This window comes from Melospiza melodia, chromosome 1, assembly GCF_035770615.1.
Source record: "Melospiza melodia melodia isolate bMelMel2 chromosome 1, bMelMel2.pri, whole genome shotgun sequence".
NCBI lineage: Eukaryota > Metazoa > Chordata > Aves > Passeriformes > Passerellidae > Melospiza > Melospiza melodia.
Window position 1 is genome coordinate 162,074,250 of NC_086194.1, and position 24,540 is coordinate 162,098,789.

General features: G+C 42.5%; 2 protein-coding genes across 5 annotated transcripts; one reads left to right on the plus strand and one right to left on the minus strand.

The window, feature by feature from the left end:
* Nucleotides 1–353: 353 nt before the first annotated feature.
* RNF139 (ring finger protein 139) lies at nucleotides 354–7,492 on the plus strand. Its single transcript, XM_063173840.1, has 2 exons — nucleotides 354–534; nucleotides 5,438–7,492. The coding sequence occupies exons 1-2, from the start codon at nucleotides 354–356 to the stop codon at nucleotides 7,246–7,248; spliced, it is 1,992 nt and encodes a 663-aa protein (XP_063029910.1). The 3' UTR covers nucleotides 7,249–7,492.
* A 166-nt stretch (nucleotides 7,493–7,658) lies between these two features.
* On the minus strand, nucleotides 7,659–24,528 carry TATDN1 (TatD DNase domain containing 1). Of its 4 annotated transcripts, none has more exons than XM_063173852.1 (12): nucleotides 24,367–24,437; nucleotides 22,552–22,617; nucleotides 21,925–21,974; nucleotides 19,516–19,579; nucleotides 18,164–18,307; nucleotides 18,022–18,064; nucleotides 14,295–14,380; nucleotides 14,149–14,189; nucleotides 12,698–12,774; nucleotides 11,975–12,045; nucleotides 10,994–11,120; nucleotides 7,659–8,269 (listed from the first exon to the last, which is right to left on the minus strand). In XM_063173852.1, exons 1-12 carry the CDS (start codon nucleotides 24,386–24,388, stop codon nucleotides 8,167–8,169), a joined length of 894 nt encoding a protein of 297 aa, XP_063029922.1. In that variant the 5' UTR covers nucleotides 24,389–24,437; the 3' UTR covers nucleotides 7,659–8,166. The 4 variants fall into 4 exon arrangements, with proteins under 4 accessions (XP_063029922.1, XP_063029940.1, XP_063029931.1 ...); XM_063173861.1 differs by lacking the exon at nucleotides 24,367–24,437 and adding an exon at nucleotides 24,473–24,528 and having other exon boundaries at nucleotides 8,016–8,269; XM_063173870.1 differs by lacking the exon at nucleotides 19,516–19,579 and having other exon boundaries at nucleotides 24,367–24,390.
* Between the last annotated feature and the right edge of the window lie 12 nt (nucleotides 24,529–24,540).

Genomic DNA, 24,540 nt, shown 5'->3' on the forward strand with positions numbered 1-24,540 from the left:
GGAAAGCCCGGGGACGGCCCTCAGAACGCTGCGGGGTCATGGCCCGGCCCCGGCGGCTCCGCGCCCTACCCCGACCCAACCGACCCCGGCAGTCCCGGGGGCGGGGCTGCGCATGCGCCCCCTCGGCGCGGCCCCGCCCCCGAGCCGGCGGGCGGCGCTGCCGCGGGCGCGCGCAGGAACATGGAGGCGGCGGCGCGGGAGAGCCGGGCGCGCCGGGCGGCGGGCGCGGGGCGGTAGCGGCTCCCGGCCGCCCTCCCTCCCTCCCTCCCTTCAGCCCTCCCTTCCTTCGCTCCCGCCCCCTCCGCTCCTCCACCGGCGGAGAGAGGCGGCCCGCCTGCCCCCCCACGCAGGGCATGGCGGCCCCGGGCCCTCCGCGGCTGCCCCAGCTGCGGCTGGGCCCGCGGCTGCGGGCCGGGCTGGAGGTCGCGCTGCGGGTGCCGAGCCTGTTCCTCATCGACGCCATCTTCAACTCGGCCCCGCTGCCGGGCGGCTCCGTGAGCGCCGCGCTGCTGGGCGCGCTGCTGCGGCTGCTGGGTGAGACGCCTTCCCTTCCTCCCCTCCCGAGAGACACGGACCGTGCCCCGGCGGCCCCGCTCGCACCGCGGGCACGGCGCGGCCGCCGCTGCTCCGCGCCCCTCACCCGCGCCTGGCTGCTGCTGTTAGTGCTGCGGCCCGGCTCTCCCCTTCCCCCGGCCCCGATTCCCGTCCCCACCGGCTCCTCTCGGCCACCGCCGAGCCCCTGCTCGGCCGCCCGGGCTGGATCATCACCTCGGCCCCTCGTGCCCGCTCCGGGCCCCGTTCACCCCCCCGGTCTGTCTCCCCGGCTCCTTCCGCCTCCTCCTGCCCCCGTAGCGGCGCACGGAGCCGGCGAGGGCTCGGGGCTGTGACCCCCCCCCCCCCCCCCCCCCCCCGCTCTGGGGGCTTTGAGGGCGCAAGACATGTGATTTAGTGAGTATAGGGTTTTCATGTGGTTTTTAAAAACCCTTTGGATAGCGTGATGTCTTCCTGAAATACGCTGTTAAAGCCTTATTTTAGCAACAGCAGTTCAGAAGTGCCGGGAATTTGGTTCACAGTGGAAAGAGAAGCCTTTTGAAACTTGCCAATGGTTATTTTCAAGCTTTTTTTCTTTTCTTCCCATGATGGATGAAAGTCAGTGGTATAACTAGGTGATACTGTTTCCAATGTCGATAACTTGGGTTCTTACATAGCCTCGGTTCAATGGCAGTCCCGTTCAGTGAGCTGCTGTACAGGTGATGTTGTGCTGCGGATCACGGTTTGGAGCTGGAGACCCTGAGGCAGGAAGGAGAACACAAATCAAGTTGTTGTTTCGGTTTTATTTGGGGTTTTTTTTGCAGGCCCGAGAGAGAAGGATTTTCTTTGACGTTTATTGTAGAAGAAAAACAGGAAGGAAATAGGCAGTACAGCTTTTGGGGCAGGAAGCACAGAAGAGGGGGTTAAAGGAAATGTGCACAGTGAGAAGTGAGTTGTGACTGCATCACACAAGTCAAGGAGCAGAGGGGGAAAAAGTGAACAATTGCCTATAGTAAGGCAGCAAGAGAGGAGAGCAAAGGAAGGAGGTAACAAAACACAGCAGGTGTTTTATTTTGACTTTTTACATTTATTGTATGTTTTATGTTTATTATTATTGCTTTGGTTAAGGGTGTCAGGGGAAGTCCATGCTCACATGAGAAGTGATGCTGAGGAGGTCCTAAGTTGCCTCCTTTGCCTGCTGTGCCATGAGTATGGTGTGTCTGGGATGGGGAGCAGGGGTTCTTGCCCCCTGCTTCCCATTTTCTTCACCTTTTGTTCAACACTTATGGAATTGCTAAGAGTGATAATTCCTTTTTAAAAAATTTGCATTGCAGTGCCCCACCAACTTAATTTTAGGAGCCCTTCCTCGTATGATCCAGATACTGTAAGAAGAGCATCAAAATGAATCCACCCTGTGTAAAGGAGAGGTGGATATGTTGTTCAGTGATGTCCCTCAAGTGTGTGGTACTGGGATTGAGGTTTGCATTTATTTGAGCACTCTTCTGGAAGGGGTTGGGTGAAGAAGAGGGTAATTTTTGCCTTCTGCAAAGAAGCTTTGGGAGTGTTTTATGCCTAGAAACTTATCTTGAACATTTAGGAAAGGGGTCTGTGGATCTTGGTGTTCCAAAACTGAAGATTAAAATATAGGCACCTAAAGATGATCTTAAACACTTTCCACATGGTTCAGACAACAGAGTGATTTTGCATGTTTTTTTCTCATCTGAATTTAAGGATTACAGGATTGGGTTTTTGCTGCTATTAGGAAAGTGATCTCGTTCTTTTGGATCATTCTGTATTTAAGTAATGGGAAAATGTCCTTTTACTTACCATTTGCAGACTTTGAAGTACTGATCCAAACTTTCCCTGTAGCACAACAGCACAGGATAAATGGGCAATCTGTCCACCAGACACAAAGATTGAAGCTCTGGAGAGATTGATGATTTTTGGAGGTGATGTTAAACAGTTCTGAAATATTCTGGGAGTACAGCTCTTCAGGAATGCTAATACAGATCTGTGTGGGTGTTACAAAGTTTTACAGCAGGATTCCTTGGTCTGATTCTTCCATCACTCTACACAAGTAAATAGAGTTATACATGGCACAGAACCAACTTCACAGCTGGAGCACGTTTCCTTTTGTGCTTTTGGTTAACCTTGCTTTGTCCCCAGCGCAATGTTTACCTTTCGTATCTTTGCACTGGGTTTAAGTATCTCAATTTCAGCAGAGCCACCACCCCCAGGAGTGTGTGACTGTCACCTCAGACAGCAGTCCCTCCTCAGTGAGGACACTGAGTTTTGAGAAGGGTTCTATAAATACTTGAGTCTGCAGAAAGATGTGGAAGTAAATAGAATGACTGGAGCTAGGGAAAAATAGTTTGGCAGTTCCACATGAATGAAGTGCTGATGTGTAAAAGTGATTGTCCCCTGCACATGACTGAAAGTCAAATCCTAAGTGGTGGGTGGCTATGAAGATACTAACAATTTTCAGGAGTTAAAGAAAATGAGACAGAAACATTCCTTGTAACACAAGAAATTCTTTTAAAAGCAAGTGCAGCGTGGTTTGGTTCAAACACAGCGAGTGCTGTGTTTGGAGGCCATACTGGGACAGTTGTCAATGAGGTGGCACAGGTAGAAATAGTAAAGATGAGTAGAGAGACAAACCTTATCAAAGGAGGAACTGCAGCATTTCCTAGCAGAGGGAAAATGGAAAAAGACTACTGTTTTGAAGGGCACAGGGCAGGGCAAAGTCTCCTCATGTTGAGATGGACTAAGTGACATAAATGGAGATGGGGGAAAGGAGTGCTCACTGCCCCTTCTGAGATCTGTTACCTCTTAGGGTCTTTTGAGTCTCATTCCGTGAGCCTTGACTTTTCCCTGTATGTATTAACAGAGACATGCTGTACTTTTTGTTAGTGCCTGTTCAGAGGAACCAGTAGGACAAGCTCTATTGACTCACTGCTGTACTGTTTTTAGAGATGTGTCTTGCATGTGAAACGTCAGTGTTTCAGGATGACCTGCAGTATCTAAATACAGGCCTGTTACTGCCACTGCAAGGCACAAAAATAGGTTTTGGTAAGGCGTGTTTCAGAGCAGCCTGCTTACTGCAAAATGCATCTCCTTTGGCTCAAATGATCACAATTACATAAATAATGACCTTGCACAGGCATGTGAGCCTTTTCTGTGACTCCTGAGAAAAGACAAAGGCTACAAACTTGTCACCAGTACTGGCTTTCCTAAAGATGTTTGTGGTGGCTAAAATGACAAGGCAACTGTCAAGCTTATTGTGTAGAAAGTGCTGCATGGAAGCAATATTCAGCTTTTCCTGGAAAAACTGAGCTATGATGCAAGGGGCTGTCTGAAAACTGATAGAGGCTTTTCCTCAATCCACTTCACACAGTTACCAGGTTAATGATTGATTAAGGAGAATGTGTTTATATTAGCCAGTGCTACTGGCAAGGAATATTTTTCAGGGAAATTCATAACTTTATTTTGTAGCCTGCCTTTAGCAGCTGATTCATGTTCATCCTCTCCCTTCTTCTCAGTCCTCCAGGATCTGAAGGCTTGAGGGGTTTTTTGTGTATTTTTGAGTGGTTTTTTTTTCTTTTTTTTTTTTTTTTTAATCAAATGCTATTTCAAAGGTTTTATTTTCATGATCAAGAGGCTATGGTTTAATTTTTTTTAATCACTTGTTTATGGTGGATTTAGAACAGCCTAAACTGTCAGAAAAGACTGACGCTGCCCTCCAGCAGAAAGAGGATTACTCTTGATTTCATTGGTTTTAGTGCAGAGATTGAAAGCAACTTAGAATCAAATATAAGTTGTAGAGATAGAAATCTCTCCAAACTGGTTTCAATGAGAAAGCAGTTGCATAGGGTGGAAGCTGATTGAGAAGTCCAAAACAAAGGCAGTGTGTTTCCTGAAAAAGAAACTGTTTAAGGAAATTTATCTAGTGCTAAGTGCTTTTTAATTTAACACCTCTGAGGGCAGAGCTCTTACCTATGTGGTGCACAGTGATGGAATTCATAAATTACACTGCAGAAGTTTACTGCAGGGACCTGTAACCCCAAACTCCCAATGCTGCAGTAGCTCTGATAGGATTTCTCATAGGAAGGTGCAGACTTGCCAGGCATGGTCAAGATGTGGTTATGGTCAGTATGAGGGAGAGGTTAGCAAACAGGAATTTCAAGGCCTAAATCTGACTTACAACAAGACAGACAAGTTTGCACTGGCATTGACAAAGAGGCAATTGGTGCAGTTTTGGATTCTGTGCACAGAAGCTGTGTACTGTGGAAAGTGTTCCTCATGTGACCTTTGTCACCACTCACCAGAAATACAAGCAAACTGAAGGGAAATAGAAGTGCCTTCTCCACAGCAAAGTACAGCATTTTTTCACTATTTTCCCATTAAAGAGTTTAACTAAAGTGTTTTGGTTACTTATCTTTAGTACTCCATCGTGGACAGCTGTAGTTGAGTGCCTTGCTCAAGTGAATTAGGGGACTTAGTAAATCTTACTCAGTTATTTTTTTATGAGTTTTCTTTATAAAGGTGATGCTTCATCTGTTGGAGTTTCTTTGGTTTATTTCTAGAACTTGTCTACCCTTGGATTTCAGGACTAAGGCTGAAAGTCTGGGAGTTGTCACTATTCTACTCTAAAACTGCAACAAACTTCATAGTAATTGTGATTTAGGGCTTGCAGTGGCTTTGCATCACAACCGAGGTGCACAGATGTTAAATGCAGAGATTAACTCGCCCTCTTGCTTGTTCTCTGAAAAGGGCACCACTGGTAATGCAAAGTTACAAGTGATTAATGGAGAAGTGATACATTAAGTAAATGTAGCTCCAGAGCTAATAGGTTAAAATCTGTTGTTGAACTTTTTCTGAGAACTAAATTATTTCAATCTGGTTTTAGGTGTCTTTGTATCCAGCGTTGTTCTGGTCTTACAACAGCGAGCACTTTTCAAGTTCTACATGATCACCTCAGCGTTTCTGCTGGCTGCAACTTCAGTTTTGGTGAATTACTATGCTGCTTTGCACATAAACTTCTACAGTGCCTACAACACAGCTGCGTTCGGAATTCAGATTTTCCCACATAAAGGACCTTCGCTATGGATGGCACTTTCCATCCTTCAGCTTACCTTTGGAATTGGATATGTTACCTTGCTAAACATGCAATCCATATACTCTCAACTCATTATCTTGGATATACTGATTCCTGTAATTGGCTTGGTTGTTGAATTACCTTTAAATGTCCGGCAAGTACTTGTTTTTATTTCAGGCCTAGTTCTGACACTAAATACCACAGCCATTTTAGCTACAAAAATTAAGTGGTTCTATTATTCGGTACGATACGTTTATCTGCTGGTGAGGCACATGTATCGTATTTATGGATTACAGCTCTTGATGGAAGACACATGGAAAAGGATTCGGTTTCCAGCTGTACTCCGTGTCTTTTGGCTAACAAGACTTACAGCACAAGCTGTGGTATTAACTTATGTAGTAAAGATGGCTGAAAACAACACAGAAGAAAAATTCTTCTTGATATCGTGGGATAACTGTTGGGAACTGATCTGCAGCCTGATCATAAGTGGGTGTGACTCTACTTTAACTGTGTTGGGCATGAGTGCCGTCATTTCCTCGATAGCGCATTATTTGGGACTCGGTATCCTGGCCTTCATTGGGTCAACTGATGAGGACGACAAAAGGCTTGGGTTTGTAGCCCCCGTCTTGTTTTTCATTTTGGCTCTGCAGACTGGTTTAAGTGGGCTGAAACCAGAGGAACGATTAGTTCGCCTGAGTCGAAACATGTGCCTTTTGTTGACCGCAGTCCTGCATTTTATCCATGGAATGACAGACCCCGTGCTGATGTCTCTCAGTGCCTCCCACGTGTCATCGTTCCGCAGACACTTTCCTGTACTGTTTGTCTCCGCCTGCCTTTTCATTCTTCCAGTTCTGCTCAGTTACATCCTCTGGCACCACTATGCACTAAATACTTGGCTTTTTGCAGTCACAGCTTTCTGTGTAGAGCTTTGCCTAAAAGTAATAGTTTCTATCACTGTTTATATATTGTTTATGATTGATGGCTACTATAATGTGCTATGGGAAAAACTTGATGATTATGTCTATTATGTTCGCTCAACTGGCAATATTATTGAGTTTATATTTGGAGTAATCATGTTTGGAAATGGAGCTTACACGATGGTTTTTGAATCGGGAAGCAAGATTCGTGCTTGCATGATGTGTCTGCACGCGTACTTCAACATCTACCTGCAAGCCAAGAATGGCTGGAAGACTTTTATAAACCGCCGCACTGCTGTGAAGAAAATCAACTCGCTTCCAGAGGTGAAAGGAGCTCGGTTACAGGAAATTGATGACGTCTGTGCAATCTGCTACCACGAGTTCACCACCTCTGCGCGCATTACTCCATGCAACCATTATTTCCACGCACTTTGTCTTCGGAAGTGGCTGTACATTCAGGACACGTGTCCGATGTGCCATCAGAAAGTGTATATTGAGGACAAAGAAAATGCCAATATCTCTAACAACAACGGGTTTGTAGCACCAAATGAAAATCCTGTACGGGTTGCAGAAGAAGCTGCTGATGCTGAAAATGAATTAAATGAAGATAATGACAGTTCTGATAGTGATGAGGAAGATGGCGACTGTGGGGCACAGCACTTGAATGAGACTCTTAATGTTGACTCTAACACTCTTGGTGATTAGGATGTTCTTTACTAAGCCGTGAGCTATTTGTTCAAGATTGACTCCAACAGAATAAAAGTATCACTTTGTAGTTATTGTACTTAAGCACAACAGCAGTATCTCAATGTTGAGTCTGTGAATGGTGGTTGTTTACTGTGGTGTGTGCTACTGTAAATATACCTCTAATTTTTGCTGGTCTCTTTCATGACCACCTTAAAATTATGTACATTATTGTACATGGAATAAAATGTTTTCACGTTTTTAAGATGGTTGGACAAAACACTCTTTAATTGATGTGGTGATAAGGCTGTGCCAAAGACCGTATACCAGTAATCCCCAATCAATGTCTTCTGGATGCAAATGAAAAATACTGGTGAAAATAGACTGTTCAGCCGGTCAACTCAGAAAATGAAAGCCTGAGCCAAAGCAGCTTTACTTAAAAATTCAGTATTAGCAGAGCTTTATTGCAAAAAACTAGTGAGTCGTGTTTTAAAAAAAAAACAAACATTAGGTTGGTAGACTTAACGCTATAGCATTTGCGTATGTGGAACAAAAGGCGACACTGCTCAGCTTTCTGGTGCAGCAGCAAAGCGCATGCCATGGACGTGTCCGACCCTCCTGAACTGCCAGCAGGGGCTTGAAGTGCTTCACATGTGAATGCAGCAGCCTGGTGCTCATCCTGTGCCTCCACTGCTAGCTGGAGTTACAGGCATGGCCTGGCCTTGAAGTCAATCCCGAATCTTGACAAAAAGGGAGAGGGCTGAGAAACTGCACAAATGCAGACCACCTTTTCCAAAGCAGCTTTAATCTTGTACCATAAAAAACCCCAAACCCACTACACATTGGCTTCCATTGATTAGAACTTGCAGGAATGATGATTTTTAAATTTTTGCAGTATCTTTACAGAAGTTATGCTGAATAAATGTAAGAAAAACAACTTTACATATTTGGAAAGAAGACTTTAATGGTGTTGTTATATAGAGTATTGGCCAACTCAAGTGGGTCATCTTCTCTTACTGCCGCCATTATTTCCAGTATTTGACTAAAAAAGAAAGATTTATATTAGAAGACTGAAACCCAGTACTTCAGAATGTACTTCAGATTGCTGCATGTGTATGTACAACTCACTGAGATTAAGCTGGAATAAAAACCTACATTAAGAGCAATAGGACAGGGTGCTCAGATATGCAAATAGCTTCACTCTTAAGTTACTAACTGCCATTTTCTTTACACTGAACACTGGTTTGCTTACTGGTACAGACTCATCTTTGGTCTTTTGACTCTTGTTTGGAGGTAATTAAACAGCTTTCTGTTTTGAAGGAAGTGTCATTTTGTGGGTGTCTTTATCAATGATCTTGATTTTTCAAACAAAAATTCACTAGCCTGTCAAGGCTAAAGCTGCACTATGAATAGACTGGTCTAAGGGAAATCTTAAATTCCAGACAAATCTTTATCAGAGCACAGTGCTGCCAAAGTAACTTACTGCTACTTCCCTATTCTTTAGCTTAATTGTGATTAATGTGGCCAGGTATTAGCACTAAATATTTCTGAGCAATTTCAAAAGGCTCAGGGCCTTGATACAAGCCAGGAAGAGGAGGCAAAAGAAACGGGATGAACATGATTAAAACCAAGCTACAACTGTTTCTCTGCAATTGCTTTCTTGATTTTGTATCAGTCATTCTTAAAAAAAAAAAAGTAATATTCTGTACCCTTCCAGAGATGTGTCATACTTTGAGTTTTTCCAGTAGCAGCAAAAAAACTTTAAACTCTACATTGAAAAGTAAGAAGCTTAAACTTTGTAGTAAGGTTTGGTGGGCTTTGGATTCTGCCTCTAAGCTGAGGCACTAGCTAAACTTTTTTTGAAAGACAGCATAGGAGAAGTTGCTCTTAATAATTATATTATTGCAAATATTTTCCTAGATGCAGAATTAGCAGTGAGATAGAGTGAGATGAGGCCTACACAGAAATAAGTAACAAGTACCAAAGAATTTCAGCCAAGAAGACTTAGGGTTTACTTCTCTCTCCTCACTTGGATGTAGTAGAAGGCTGTAAGTTACTGTAACACTGTGTATGTGAAACTGCTGAAGGAGAAAAGAGAAGTCTCTTGTGGCTAAACTTTTTAAAAAATAGCTTCCAAGGGAAGTAGTTCTAAATATATACATATGAAGCAGAAATATCACTATCAAAACTGAAAGGTGTCCAAAAAGCTCTAACAAAATCAGACAAATGGTAATTTCCTCCTGCCAACTGAGCTGTATTAAACTGTATATATACCTGAAACATGCAAGACACTTTGTGGACTGAGTAACATTCCCTCACACCAGATTTTGCTACTTGAGAAGTCACAAAATACCAATTATCAATTACCATTCCTAATTTTTCTTAAGGCTTAAAAGGTTCTTTAAATTCAATTGCTTATAATGAACATTATTGGGATAATAATTTCAAAGGTTGAGCCAAACAGTATTTTGTTCATAAAACAAGGCAAAAGCCAAAGCACAGCATTGGTGTAATGATCTTGAGTGCATTTGTGCACTCTGCATCTATGCAGAACAGATTGTGCATTTTGAATTTCGGGGCTTCTGAAACATTTCTGTAAACTACAACTAAGGCAGCAGACAAATATGTGGGGGGTGTTGTTCACATGGGCTGGTTGAAAGAGTAACAGTGGAGGCCCTTCACTTGTGATCAGAAGAGTGTTTTCTATGATCTCTTCCAAAACTCCAAAGTCATGGACTGACCCTAGAAAGTCTTAAAATACTGAAGAAATCTTTCTGTGCTAATGTGTCTTCTTCACTTTTAAAATTAAAAAAAAAAATTAACAAGTATTACAATTGACCTAATTGCATTGATTATACCTGAACGCTAGGAGATGTCACCATGTAAGCTTAAACTGTGCTTTTACATCAGTGGTTTTCCAAGTTCCTTCATGTCTCAAAAAGCATCAGATTTCCCTTCACTTCTCAAATAAATTCTTGTTTAGACACCTTAACTGCATACCTGGATCTTTAGTATTATCCTGAGCAGTATTTCAAAATCTAGACAGGGAATTCTGAAAATTCAGTATTTCATCCATTAATAATATTTAATGCAGATAGCTAAACATTTCACTAAAACAATTACACATTTTTCTGTTTTTCACACTTCTGTGAGGAACTGTGTGGAAAGGAGGCAGAAAACTGTGTCTGTGCTTACCAATTCTGTTCATAAGCCCCTGGAGTTTTCTTTCACTACTCTGTATCTTGGGTGCTGTCATTCACATCTAAATTGCACAGGATTGTTTGAAGCACAGCAGCAGAAGGAAGAAACATCCCTGACAAAATGCCTGCTGTGGCAGTTCGTGTCACAGGCCTGTGACAGCAGCAGTGTCACAGGCACTGCTGGTGCTTCAGCACTGTCCCACCTGTGGGACTGTCCCCTGATCCCCAGGGCTGGATCAGTTTTTAAAATTACCTGAACAAAAACCAAGTGCAATGAATATTCAAGTCAGCTTACTTCAGAGGGTTTAACCTCTTCTACAGTGCATCAAGTGAAAAAATAATAATGTACTGGTTTCACTTTCAGGGAGCATTATACATTCAGAATAGCCGAAGTAGGAAAATTAGGATTTTAATTTTTTCCACAGCTTATAAAACAAAACCTTGCACAAGTTTCAGTATATTTAGAATTAATTTCTATTTACTACGTTACTAGTGAACTGGGATTTTTCTATCTTTTTCACGTCAGAGTTGAAGTATTTAAAATAAGAGTGCGGTGGTACACTTACATTATATGGCAGGGTTCATTTCTGTCCTTCAAGCAGTGCCCTTTTTCCCATTTCTTTTTTGTAGGAAATGTAGTTTTAATGTATTTTGATCCAGCATGAGTATTTTTCACTCCACACCAAGGTGCATCTAGTTGAATTTGAATAAAAGAATTAGGAGTGCAATTGTTTCAGAACAGCATGAGATAGTTTGATTGACTACTTCTACAGACAAAAGCTCCTGCAGTCTCCTTCCAGCAACAACCTCCAGCTCAAAAGGAAATGTAAGAGCAATTTAACATCCTGGATTTTTATACAACTATCTTCAGGATTTTACACTTGAAAAGATCAGCAATAATAATACATAACACTGATTTCCTCTGACATGATAAAGACAGCCAGATACATTGCATGCATTCCACAGAAACTTCCTGTATAACAGGTCTGTACTTCACGTGCAAATACATTTAAGGATTTAGCAGTTTGCAATTTTCCTTTCTCAAGAGTCAGAAATTAAAATAAATACTGTATTTGTACTGTCAATTATTGATATCTGAACATGAAAAAAGAACACGACATCCTTAGTCAGTCCCTTAAAATGACTGCTCAGTGGGCTAAGAGGGGAATTCAAGCATTCTTCCACCTATTCCACTTAAAGAGCAGTTCTTTCCAAATGCCATTACTGCTGCCAGTGGCTAACTCACAGCCATTGCCCTGTGCTTGGCACATCTCCAGCAAGCTACATTTTAAAATAAACTTAAGCTGGTACAAAAATCCAAGTTGTCAATTTGTCCTTTTCATCTTCCCCTGCAATGTCAGGAACTGACACAGCAGCTTATTCCTTCCAGCAGAAGGCTGGAAAGGAGTAGTTCTGTAAACTGCTTTCTCAAGTAAAGAAAGCAGCCAGTGTTCTGAATTCCTTAGGTCTTGATTCTGCTTTATGATTGCTACACCAGTATATCTCATTGCCCATTGTCACAAACTGACCAAAATACAAAATCTTACCAGTCTCTATCATTAATCGTTCACTAGGAATGGATTTCAGTGTTTCCAAGTTGGCTTCTGTTTTCAGTGAACTAGAAAATTTAGAGTTTGGTTAAAAAAATCCATAAAAAGCATATTAAAGTAATTACTGTGCCTATTAAAGTGTTTTGTAGCAAAGACAGCTTCCTAAATAATTTTGTTAATTAAAAAAAAATGTGCTTCCTTTTTTAACAATACTGCCTGTAAATTAAAACTGTGCTGCAGAACCGCTTTGGCTGCCCTTGCTTGCCTGGTGCCAGCCTCTGTACCTTACAGAGTGGTGCTGGCTGGCATTTGGCCAGGGGACTGCTGAGAATCCAGACTGCATAACCAGGGGATGAGGCACTCGGGTTACATTTGCATTACTCCAGCATTTGACAGGCACCTTAAAGTCAGGCTGTTTTTTAAATGCTCCTCAGAAGGAATCTTTCCATGTTCAACAACCTTATTTAATTGCAAGCAAGGACTGTCCTGAGGGTAGTAGAGTGGACATGGATTAGCTCACTGAGCTGCACAGCAAGAGCTTTGATGGTTAACAGACTAATGTGAGCAATTCTAAATCTGTCAGATGATTAAGGGTCTAGTGAGCTTTGAAAACTTGACCTCACTGTTTAAAAGAAAGCAATGAGTTCACTACAGCTGCCATTTTAAAGCAGTTGTATTTCTTGTAAAGAAATACAGCCATTTATTACAGCCAATACTTACCAGCCATTTATTCCAATATAAAGATCCAAATCTATTAGAGCTGCTGCTTGTTCCTTTGTGCCATCAAAAGAATGTACCTAGAACATATAAATATAGATACACAGACATATAAAGATACTTATGTGCTTTTATTAAAACTCCAGTCATTCAAAAGTATGTATTACCTTTTCTTAGCATCAAATACCTTCAACAGTATGCATTACACATCATTACAAACATCAAGATGGGACATGGCTCAGTTGATTCTGAATTTGAGCAAAATTCAGGCTGAAGTCACCTGAATGCTGCACTAGAAGTGGTTACTACACTTAAACAGTGATAAATATGTGTATAAAGGCCTACCCAGTGATACTCTTTTGGCCCTGGAATTCCCTGTAACTGGGAGATCATACTCAGGAAGTAATCCTGTGCATGCTGAATTTTTAGATTCTTTCCTCAGTATTCCCTTCAGGGCACTGCCAGGGCCACCACAAGAGGAGCATTCTGTTCTCCACAGGTGTCAGTCGGTCCAATGGAACTAGCAAGACAGTCCCTTGGTCATTCCAGAGAGGAAAGTAGAGGGTGACAAGTTACACAGTGTAATGCAGCTGGGAACTGCATCTTCTGAGCCTGAGTGGAGCAGAGACCCTGTCTGCTCTGCTCCCCTGTGTGTGACAGGGACAGGCAGTTGCAGAAGATGCCTGCTCATTTCTCCCCTCTTTCCTGGCTGTGCAGGCAAAAGGAAAGGGAGGAAGGAAGGAGAGCCTTCACAGAATTACACACGACATTACACATGCAAAGCACTGAGTGTGGAGAAGGGTTTTGTGGGAACAAAGGACAAACCTGGGGACTGCAATATTCTTGTAGGAGGTGTGGTCTCATGCCAGAATCATGAGCATTTATTTTGAACTTTTGAAAAATTCAGTCATAATGGAAACCTGAAAAAGCATTGCTGGACTTCCCATTCCACCCAAAGCCTTTCCTGTTAGACTTCTGAATTTAAAAACGTGATGTGAATATCTAAAGACATAAAGTAATCAAAAGTTCCATCTGGATCTAATTTGAAAATTATGTCCAACGTCAGAAGCAAATGTCTGAGGTTATGGCTTCCACTGGGAACATGCATCTAAATGATTTGTGGTCTGAATGCACTGCAGTTACAGACACTGAGGAGTTGGGAAAAGGCCAATGTCAATTATGAGGTGCTCAGACTGTCCTGCTGGCAGGCCAAGGAAAACTGTTCACATCAGCTGCAGAGCTTTTTCTCAGCCTATCTTTTTACCTTGCAAAAATCCTGTAGAATAAGCAATGAAAATAAAAATGGCAAAAGAGACTGGAAAATTTACTAAATAATAACAACTTAAATGATGTAACAGGAAGCCTACACAGATTCCATGACAAACAAGAAATTGCATATTAAGCAACAATATTCACACACATGCATGAAAAAATGCACTGAAGTCCATACTTACCACCCCTCCTACAATTCTATCTCTGTTTCTTCTCATTGTGTCTAGGAAATGAAATAAAAATATAAAACAGCTTTATAACAGATGAATATAGAAGATTTTTATATTCAGAATTTGCTCTAAATATGAAATTCTCAAACAAAACCCACCTAAAAATTCAGCATGTGAGTTTCTACAGTGCAGAAACATGGGCAGCTGCATCTGTTCTGACAAGTCAAATTGTTTTTCAAAATACCTGTAAAATAAAATTCACCTTTAAACTCAGTGCAAGAACAAATAATGACAGTAAAAGATTTGTTACCCAAGCTTCTGTCCTCCAGCACTAAAGACAGAATTAATGGATTTGCCGTGCAACAGTCCTTATTTGTGCAAGGATTTAAAGGAACCTCTTTCCCATGTGTATTGCCACAGCTGTGATCTATGCTTGAAGACAGGTAAGTGGCCAAGAGCCTCAGTACTGCAGAATGTATGTATGTATACATGCTGAGCACATACACTTGTGTAATGTGAGTCTGGAGTTAATTTTATTTATTTATTTATTTATTTTTCATGGAAGAAGAACTGACTGTTCTTTCCACAAAGTTCTGAAATGTCAGGAATGGGAGAGTGAGGATGACAGAGGCCCCTATTTCAAGAAGCACTCATAAACACAATGAGGGTGAGCAGGGGGGGCACTGTGCAGGCTTCTCCAGCCTCCGGTGGCCAAACTGCATCAGAGCTGCTGACCTGTGAGTAACAATCCACTCTCTTGGGGTGGAACAAATATCAGGTTAGACACCATGCTTCTGCCTATTGTCTTTACCTGTTTTCCCTCCCTTCCTCTGTGTTCCTGCATCCTTTCCTTTTCACTCCTTTTTATTCCTCTCCAACTTTGTACTCCTCAGAGCTGCTCTTGATGGGGGGGTAACAGGGAGGCCCCACCGTGTGGACACACTGGAATGTGGGCAGAAGGAAGGTAAGGAGGCAGCCAGGTTCCCCAGTGCAATTGCCAGAGGAAACTGCTCAGCACTGAACTAACCTGTGCTTGTCATTAGCAGGAACTCTGCAATTACCATCCCACATCCCTGCTGCCCTGCTCCACCCAGGCAGGGAAACCACCCAGGCTCAGGAACACAGCAGAGGAACCAGAGCATGGCAGAAGGCCTGCAGTGCATGGGTGACTCGGTGTCCTCATGCCATTAGAAAGATGATGCTACTTGGGTGAAGCAGGAGAACAACACTGCCCATCCCAGCAGGCTGGGGCTCCAGGCACGTACTGGATTTATTGAGGTGTTGCTGTTAAAACAGTCCAGGGCACTGGGAAATTCCCACCACCAGTTATCACAGCCATTTCAAAGGGAACCTCCAGTGATCACACACTGCTGAGTATCAGTCACTTATCAATCAGGGGAAAGTGTAGCAAACCATTAGTTTGATTTACATTTTCCTAAAAAAACCAACCAAAAAAACCGACCCTAAACAAATATGCAACTGGTCATTTAATTTAATGTCATTGTCACTATTTTCTGTATATTACAAGTTGATATTTCTCAGATCAAAGTTACCTTCCCTGTTAATCACTGCAAATCTCTGAGATAACACAGGTTAAACAAATCAGCTGTAACCTTGAAAACTGACATGAAAATTCATGAGAATGCATTACATCTACTTTGAATCTTCTTTGTCTAGATATCGTGCTTAGTTTAGCTTGTTTGACTAAATATAAATGAATTGCAATTCATGATTGCTCTTGTGGTTAAATAGCTACAATTGCTTGATTTTTGGTGTCAGTTTTCTTTTAACAGAATACTTGTTTGATATGGCTAAGAGGTTTTAGGGACAGAACTGCAAGTAAGCTCCCTAAAGTAACCTACTGGCCAATTTCCATCTAATTTTGAAGAGCCCTTGAAAGTACAGAGTTTAGTGTCCCTGCAAATGGAAATGTAACTCAGGCTTCTTCCATTCCTAGCAACAACAAAGCCCAAGTCATGTTGAAAGGGGAGGTGGATGGGGCAGTTATTGAAGTGACAAAAATAATAATTAAAAAAAAAATTAAAACCCCAACTCCTGGAAAAGCATAAAGAAACCAGACATACAGTGACTGGAATGATAGTAAAATAACTCAGTAGGAAACTAACCCTGCTGAGTTCCAGTGCTTAAGGAACAACCTGTTCCTTTGAGCAAGCTTCGTTTTGACCATCACGTTCAAATGCTACAGGATCAAGACACTAAAGGAGCTAAAGCAAACTGACCTTGCTGAGGCAGATCTGCAGAAAACACTTCTGAATTAATCTGATTAATGGTGCATGTGATAGTGTGATTATACAGACCCCTCCCAGTAGTACAGCAGATGTGAAACTTCTATATGCTTACCAGGGCATTTATAACACAGCTTTCACTTTAATATGAAGGCAGTACCTTCATCTTACTACCATTCAAATCACTGCTTTCTGTTGGAAAAGTTCTGAGAATGGGAAGATTTCTGAAATAAAAAGTTCTTAGGAACACTACAGCAAAAAAAATTTCAACTTTATTAGATTCTTATTAACTTTTAAACTGAAAAAAAGCATCAAAAATAATGTACAGGTGAAAATTATCCAAAAGAAAACACAGCATAACTAGCCAGAAAAATGTTGATTAAGTACTAAATGAAACAGAGGTCATGCTCTGTTTTTTGTTGGGAAACAAACCTACAACTCCTCTGTGTGGGAAGTGTGCAGCTGCATGCCAGCCCTCCTGTGACTGCTGCACCTGAGCTCCTGAGCAGCTGCAAACCAGTGAAGTGTCCCCATGTATTTCACACTCTGCCTTCCTGTTTGGTTCACTGCTCAGCCTGTCATCTCTTTCTTTACAATTCAATTTCAGTGCACTCAATTAGCTGCTCTTCAGCTGCAGTCCACTGGACAAGGAAATGAGACATAGATATATTTTCTCTCTCTAAAATCAAGGCAGTTACAGATCTTAAAATCTGATACTCCATCAGTATTTTAGTTTGCCACAGAAAAAAAAGATTATACTCTAAGGTGTGGTTTGCTGAACTTCATGTACACTGAATTCTACCAGGACAAAAAAATCCTGTCCCTTTTGCTGAGTATTTCACTGTAGGTCAGTAGCATTATGAACAATCCTCCTACTGCTAATATGCAGCAATGAGAAAAAACACAACCAACCACTGCCCCCCAGTGACTAATTTACTCAAAACAGTAACATGCAAATTTAATTCATTAATCACATTCATTAATGTGATTAATTAATTAAATTGTGTGAATTTATCACTTGTATCTTTCAATCAGTTCCCTCTGCAGAGAGAATTCTCAACAGGAGAATGCAGGCTGACTGTAGGGGCTGTGGTAGCTTCTTTTCATTCAGCATCTATGCTGCATGTGTTACTTCTCTACCTCCTGAGATTACCTTTACCATCAGCTCCCCATTATCTGCTCCCAGCTAACACCTTCCTTACTAAAAGCTCTTTTTTATCCACTACTTTTACCACTGCTTTTGATAGTTCTGCTCCCTTCCTCATGCCTTTCACTCAACAACCCAATTCTTTCACACACTACATTTATGGGGTTTTTCTTCCCATAATTCCCTTAGAGCTCCTAACTATTAGCAAGAACTAACATCTCTCACCCCCAGAAATCCACAATTTCTGGTCAGTTTTACAGAAAAAGACACATTGACATAAGTCAAGGCCAGGCAGGTAGCAAAATTTAGCACAATGCACTACTTAAATGTAGGCATAGTTCATTAAATTCCCATTTCTGCCAAAAACACTCTGGGCCCAACCCTGCAAATTTTAGGGCTAGATGTGACAGTATATTATGTGACAGAACACAAGACAGAAAACACTACTGTAAATTGCTACAAGTCAATTCACAGTCATCAAAAGTTTCTTACTTGAGTTGGATGTCCTTTGGGCAAAATTCTAATCTATCGAAATCTACAAACAGAAAGAACAAGAACCCCATTTAGTATTTTAAGATTTCTTTCAGTATAAGTCTAGAAAAAATAAATACTGAAGTAGTAAGAGAACACTTACCTAAGCCACATTCTCCAACTGCTACTACCTTTGTCCTATTGTTTTCAATCAGCTTTTTTAATTCAGATAGGTACTGTTCAGGGCTACTCTGCTCAAATTCTCCACAGCGAGTAGGATGACAGCCAACAGTACTGAAAAACATGTCTGAAGCAAGAGTGTATTAGGAGGTTTTAAGGAAAAAAAAAAAAAAGAAAATAAATTTAAGGTGCAGACAACATCTGCCTCTGGAGGTTTCTTTATTGGTCACAATTTTAAAAGAAAACTCCCTTTGACCATATTTATCTTACTGATAATTTCATTGGACAGGAATTTTCTGCCTTAAAAATGTCAGACAGTGTCTCCAGTGGGGGCATGTGCACATGTCTTCTTTTAGTACACATTATTTACTGTACTCCAAAACTGCAGCTTAGAGCTCAACTGTTCTGGTGGAGCAGCCCCCAATAAATCAGGCAATTGGTGAGGCTGGATGAGACCTCTTGAGATCATTTAGAAATACATCTTGTTCAAAATACATCAGGTTATCCCAGCTGTAAGAACTGCAGAGAGCATTTCCCTTATGTCCCCTGCACAAGCTGCTAGAGAATTTCAAAGCTCACATCTCCTGATTAACCCAAGTGTCTGATCTGGATTACCATGCCAAAACCATCATTTCTGCTAAGTGTAAAAGCACTGGGGGAGGGAAAAAACAGGTAAGGCCCTGTGCAACAGGCCCTAATGTTCAAGCCAGTCCTGCCTTCCTGATGGGAAGTGGGGATGTGGACTGGCTTGGACCAAATTATCTCCTTGAGTTCATTCAAACCAAAATTATTTTATCTTTCTGTTAGTAACAGTACTTTATCATGTGTTTTAGTTCAAATACATATTTAAGTAATTAGTGGAATGAAATCTGCCTAAAGAGAAAAGAAGAGCCATTCTCCTTTCACAGAAAGAAAGGAAAAGCCAGAGGAATGATCAAAAGAAAGATACCTCTCTTCATCAAGCTGGTCACAACAGACTGGTGAGTAAAAAACAAACAAAAAGCCAACAAACTCCATATATTTCACAACATGTAAGCACTTGATCTTATTTCTAGAACATAAACTTGTATCCATATTTTTATTCCAGAAATTTTCTATAATTTCTGTTTTTATTTAGAAATAGAACATGCAGGAAAAAGAGTGATTCCTTCCAGCAGCAGGGATCTAAAGAGCAGCACACAAACTCATACACAATGCATTCATCCCACTGCAAATGTAATTTCTCATTTGAATCTGAGTCTGTAAACACCTCTGGGGCAGGTCCTCTTGAACTCCATTCTGAGAGCAGAGAAGGTTATATTTTTGACTGACAATGTAAATTTAAAGTGAAAATACCATTTGTCTGTGCCAGCTGCAATGCATCTTTACTATCTTCTAGACTCCCACCTGTAATCAAAAACTTGAAACAAGAGAAATACTGTCAGTGTGGATGTTCTTTGAACATCAAACAGAATGTTTTAGAAAACACACAGATACAAGGAAAGATCTCAACAGAGAACATCAGAATACAATTACTAACATACATAAAACAAGATTTCATAAATCAGCAATAAACCTCAATGGTCCTCAGGAGCCAGTAAATACAGTAGGCTGCAAAATATTTTTTCCTCTTATTAAAGTATCTTGTATGTTAAACATTTAAATCACTAAAGGAATAAAATACTTCAATTTGCAGCAATATTAGCTTCCTCACACAATGACTGAAGACTGTATTTATCAAGAATTGATACTTAGAAATATTCTCCTTGTCCTACAGCTGGGCAAAGTATAGACTCCCAAATACCCAAAACAAGACATGAGTAAACAGTTAAACCAAAAATTGAGTCTGTATCAGAGCTGGGATTATAAATTTAAGAATTTCCATCTCTGATCTTTTATTTTTACCTTAACATTATCACATGAGAATTGTTGCCTACAGTGTACTTTTTGAACCAGCACTTGCAGAATATTTCACCCTAGGTTGTAACAGCCATGTCTACAGAGGTTTTGGACAACTCTTTCCCCTGCAGGTGCTATCCAGCAGGCTCTGCCAGCACCAGCTCAGACATTCCCACACTCCCAGGGCACTCATGACAGACAGACACATCCCAAAGACATCACCATTTCATCAGAAATGTTAAACTGAAAATGGCTCAGTGCATACATGACACAGAGCAAAACTTCACAAAAAATTACCATAAAGCAGCAGCTATACAGAAAAATAAAATACTTTCCAATCAGCAGATTAAGGTTCTAGGCAAGCAGGAACAATCTGTGATTGAAAAGGCTTCTGACACTGTACAGGCCAGTAGCAAGACTGAGAACAGCTAAGGGCAGGAACTCCTGAATAACATTTCTCAATCCACTGGGCATCCTGAGAAAGTTATGCAGCTAAGCTATTTTTGATGATAAAATTTCAAAAAACTTCAAAAATTTCAAAAAATTATTTTCAGAGAGTGGTATAAAAATTAAATAGCAGTTATACAGCACATATAAATGTGATCTCATCCTGTATTTGCTGCAGTGAGAGAAGTTCTCCATCACTAGTTTTCTTCTTTTGTTTCCCAGAGCATTTCCCACTCATTTCAGATGAGAGTTTTTCAACAAACTCCCAAGATGCCTGTTCCTCTGCTATAGGGGTGTTCACTTCTTTATTTCTAATCTGGCAGCCTCAGTAGTGCAGTAGAACAGTTTGTGACAGTATGCACTGTATTCTATGGTAATTCATACTTTTGTCAAAAATTTATTCAGTTTTGAGAGAAAGAGAGACAGGCTAAACTATGGGATGTGATGCACTGCTGGAAATACCAAGTTCACGTTCTGAGTTAAAATTCTCTCATAATGGTGTTGTTTTAATACATGTAAGCCAGTATTTACCAGCAAACATGCAGATGTCTCAACTGTAAGAGTCTGTGGGCACTCCCAGCTCTTCTGCAGTTTCCAATTTCTTTTACATATAGAAGTAGCTGGAAACCTCAATCAGAGGAGTTTGATCTTCAGCAGTAATTGCTGATTAAGAATCACAGAATCATTAAGGTTGGAAAAGACCTCCAAGATGACTGAGTTCCACCTCTGACTGATCACTGCCACCTTGTCAACTAAACCAGAGCACTGAGTGCCACATGCAGTCATTTCTTGAACACTTCCATGGGAAGATGACCAGCACTTCCCTGAGCAGCCTGTTCCAGTGCCTGACCACCCCTTCCAGGAAGAAATTCTTCCTTGATGTCCAACCTGAACAGGGCCTGAGGTCATTTCCTCTTCTCTGGGAAGAGACTGACCTCCACCTGGCTACAGCCTCCTTGCAGGAGTTGTAAGTGATGAGGTCTCCTCTGAGCCTCTTTTCTCCAGGTTAAACAACTCCCAGCTCCCACAGCTGCTCCTCATAGCATTTACTCTCTAAGAGCCACACAGAATATAAGAAAAAAAAAAAGGAATGGTTGCCTATAATGCAACATGGAAAATTATTTACCACTTCATGGCAGCAGGTCAGAGGAGAATATCTTTCTGTTGAAACTGTACAAAATAACTTCTACATCCACATCCCCTACAATATCACTGAACTCCAACAATCAGCTTCAATAATGATCTGTGCAAACAGAAAGACCATGCTCTGCACAGAACGCTTTTGTTTTATGCTACTGAAGGAAGTTACTGCATTTTCCATTTGGGTCCCACAAACATTGTTTTAGTGAGAGAGCACTAAAAAATCAAATATTAGAAAGCAGCTTAAAATTTTAACACCATTTCATTATAAGAAATTACCTTTTTAATGCCAACTTTGACTGCTCTCTCTATTACATCCAGAAGGTCATCTGCAAAAGTTCATAAAAATGTCATAAACTGAACTTGAGGTTTTACAACATAGTTCAACTGTTTCAATTTTCATGTAGTCAAAAGTTTTGTAATTAAATCTTTAAACCATACTTAATCTTTATAAGACAATAACAAAGTGTAATAACTGGATATCCAATTTAAATCCAAGAAGTCAGTGGAAGTTTCTCCACATATTTTAGGAGGCTCTCTGCTTTTACATCCATATCTAAAGGTCACAAGAGCAAAAAGTCCCACATCATAATCAGTAACTGTGATTCAGCAATGCAATACTTTGACAGACCACTGTTCATAACTCTCAGATCAGTTTATCAATGCAATCCTAAGTAGATTAGCAATTCTCCATTTTGCTCCAGAAGCAGTTACCTGCATGTAAAAAGCAATTAAGACAATGCATTTTGGTTAGGGTATCCAACTTATTTAGTCAGGCTTTCTTTTTTAAGCCCAAGTACATAAGGAGGAGAAGAAAGAAACCATAACATCATGTTCTGACATGCAAGAGGCTTCTAATTCAGCAAAAAGGATTCTGTCTTCCAGCAAATATAAATAAATATTTACCTTGATGTTTCTGTGTTCCCCTGTAGATTCCTCTGAACATAGGATCTGTCAGGTTAATACCAATATCTATGGAAAGCCAAAGATAGAAATTAGAAGTTACAGCTGTTCTGTATTTTACTCTGAGTATTAATAAGCTAGGGAAGACAACAGAAACCCTATCTAAACCCTGAACCAGCACATTGGTAAGTCATAAAATGTTTAAGCATAAGCTTACTTGCATAACTTGAAAACTTACTCTACACTAGAAGTGACAGAAAAATTAAACTTTTCTCTCTGTGCAACCTTAGAATTTCTGTGAGTGTATTATACACACCCTCATAACCATCAAAGTGAACACACATATGCTTTTTATTGCAAACAAATCTGCTTCTAACACAAAAACACAGATTTATGCAAACAAGCATTAAAGAAGGGAAAATGCAGCATCTCCCATACAGCCTTCCACGGGCAAGAACAGCAGCAGCAGAATGCCTCCTAAGGGCTGCCTGTTCTCCCTCCTAGTGCCGTCCCTGCCCATCCCAGCGGCCGGGCAGCACTGACGGGGCACTGACAGGGCACTGACGGGGCACTAACGGGGCATTGACAGGGCACTGACGGGGCACTAACGGGGCACTGACGGGACACTGACGGGGCATTGACAGGGCACTGACGGGGCACTAACGGGGCACTGACGGGACACTGACGGGACACTGACGGGGCACTGACGGGACACTGACGGGGCATTGACAGGGCACTGACGGGGCACTAACGGGGCACTGACGGGACACTGACGGGGCACTGACGGGACACTGACGGGGCACTGACGGGGCATTGACGGGACACTGACAGGGCACTGACGGGGCATTGACGGGACACTGACGGGGCACTGACGGGGCACTGACGGGACACTGACGGGGCATTGACGGGGCACTGACGGGACTCTGACGGGGCACTGACGGGGCACTGACGGGGCATTGACGGGACACTGATGGGGCACTGAGAGGGCACTGACGGGGCACTGACGGGGCACTGACGGGACACTGACGGGGCACTGACGGGACGCTTACAGGGCACCTGCAATGCAGGCACCGGCTGGAGCCGCCCAGCCCGGCCCAGCCCAACCCAGCCGCCTCGGCCCGAACCCCGGCTCCAGAACTGCCACCTCTGCAGCTGCCGGCGGGGATTCTAGCGGAAAGGGAAATTTCCCAAGGAAATACTAAGCTGCTCCACAACACGTAGGGCCTTTTGAAGTTATTTACACGCTTTCCGCCGAATTTCCTAAAAATACTTATATTTACACCTAAGCCAGTTGCATGCAATCAGAAACAACCACGACTAATGCACCAAGGCGCGACAGGGAGCGAAGGGCGGCCGAGCCCCCGGAGCTGGCGGTAACGGAGAGCAGCAGCCCCAGGGCCCGGACACAGCACAAACATTCCCAAACGCTTCCAGGGGCTCCGAGGCCGCCGAACCTCGGGACACCGGGAGGGTCCGCAGGAGGCGACAAGCAGGGACTGGGGTGGGAAGTGACAAGCCCTGGCAGAGGGGATGGGACAAACCTAAGAGACTGTAACAAGCCTAAGGGACTGGGACAAACCTCGGGTAAGGGGCTGGAGCAGGAGGCGACAAGCACTAGGTAAAGGGCTGCGACAAGCCCTGCCACTGCCACAGCACAGCCCGAAGCCCCGTCCGCTGCTCGCGGCCCCTCACGCAGTGGGGTAGCGGCGGCCGCCTCGGTCCAGCATCGAGCGAGGAGCGGGGGGCTCGGGTCGAAGACCCGGGGACAGAAACCCCTGCACTCCCCATGGCCCCTCCGCCCTCCCCGCGCCCCCTCACCGATGAACTTGGCGCGGCTCATGGCCCCTCCGCCCTCCCCATCATCCCCTCACCGATGAACTTGGCGCGGCTCATGGCCCCTCCGCCCTCCCCATCATCCCCTCACCGATGAATTTGGCGCGGCTCATGGCGGCTCCGGGCGCGCTCGGCAGCGGCAGCGCAGGCGGGCAGGGC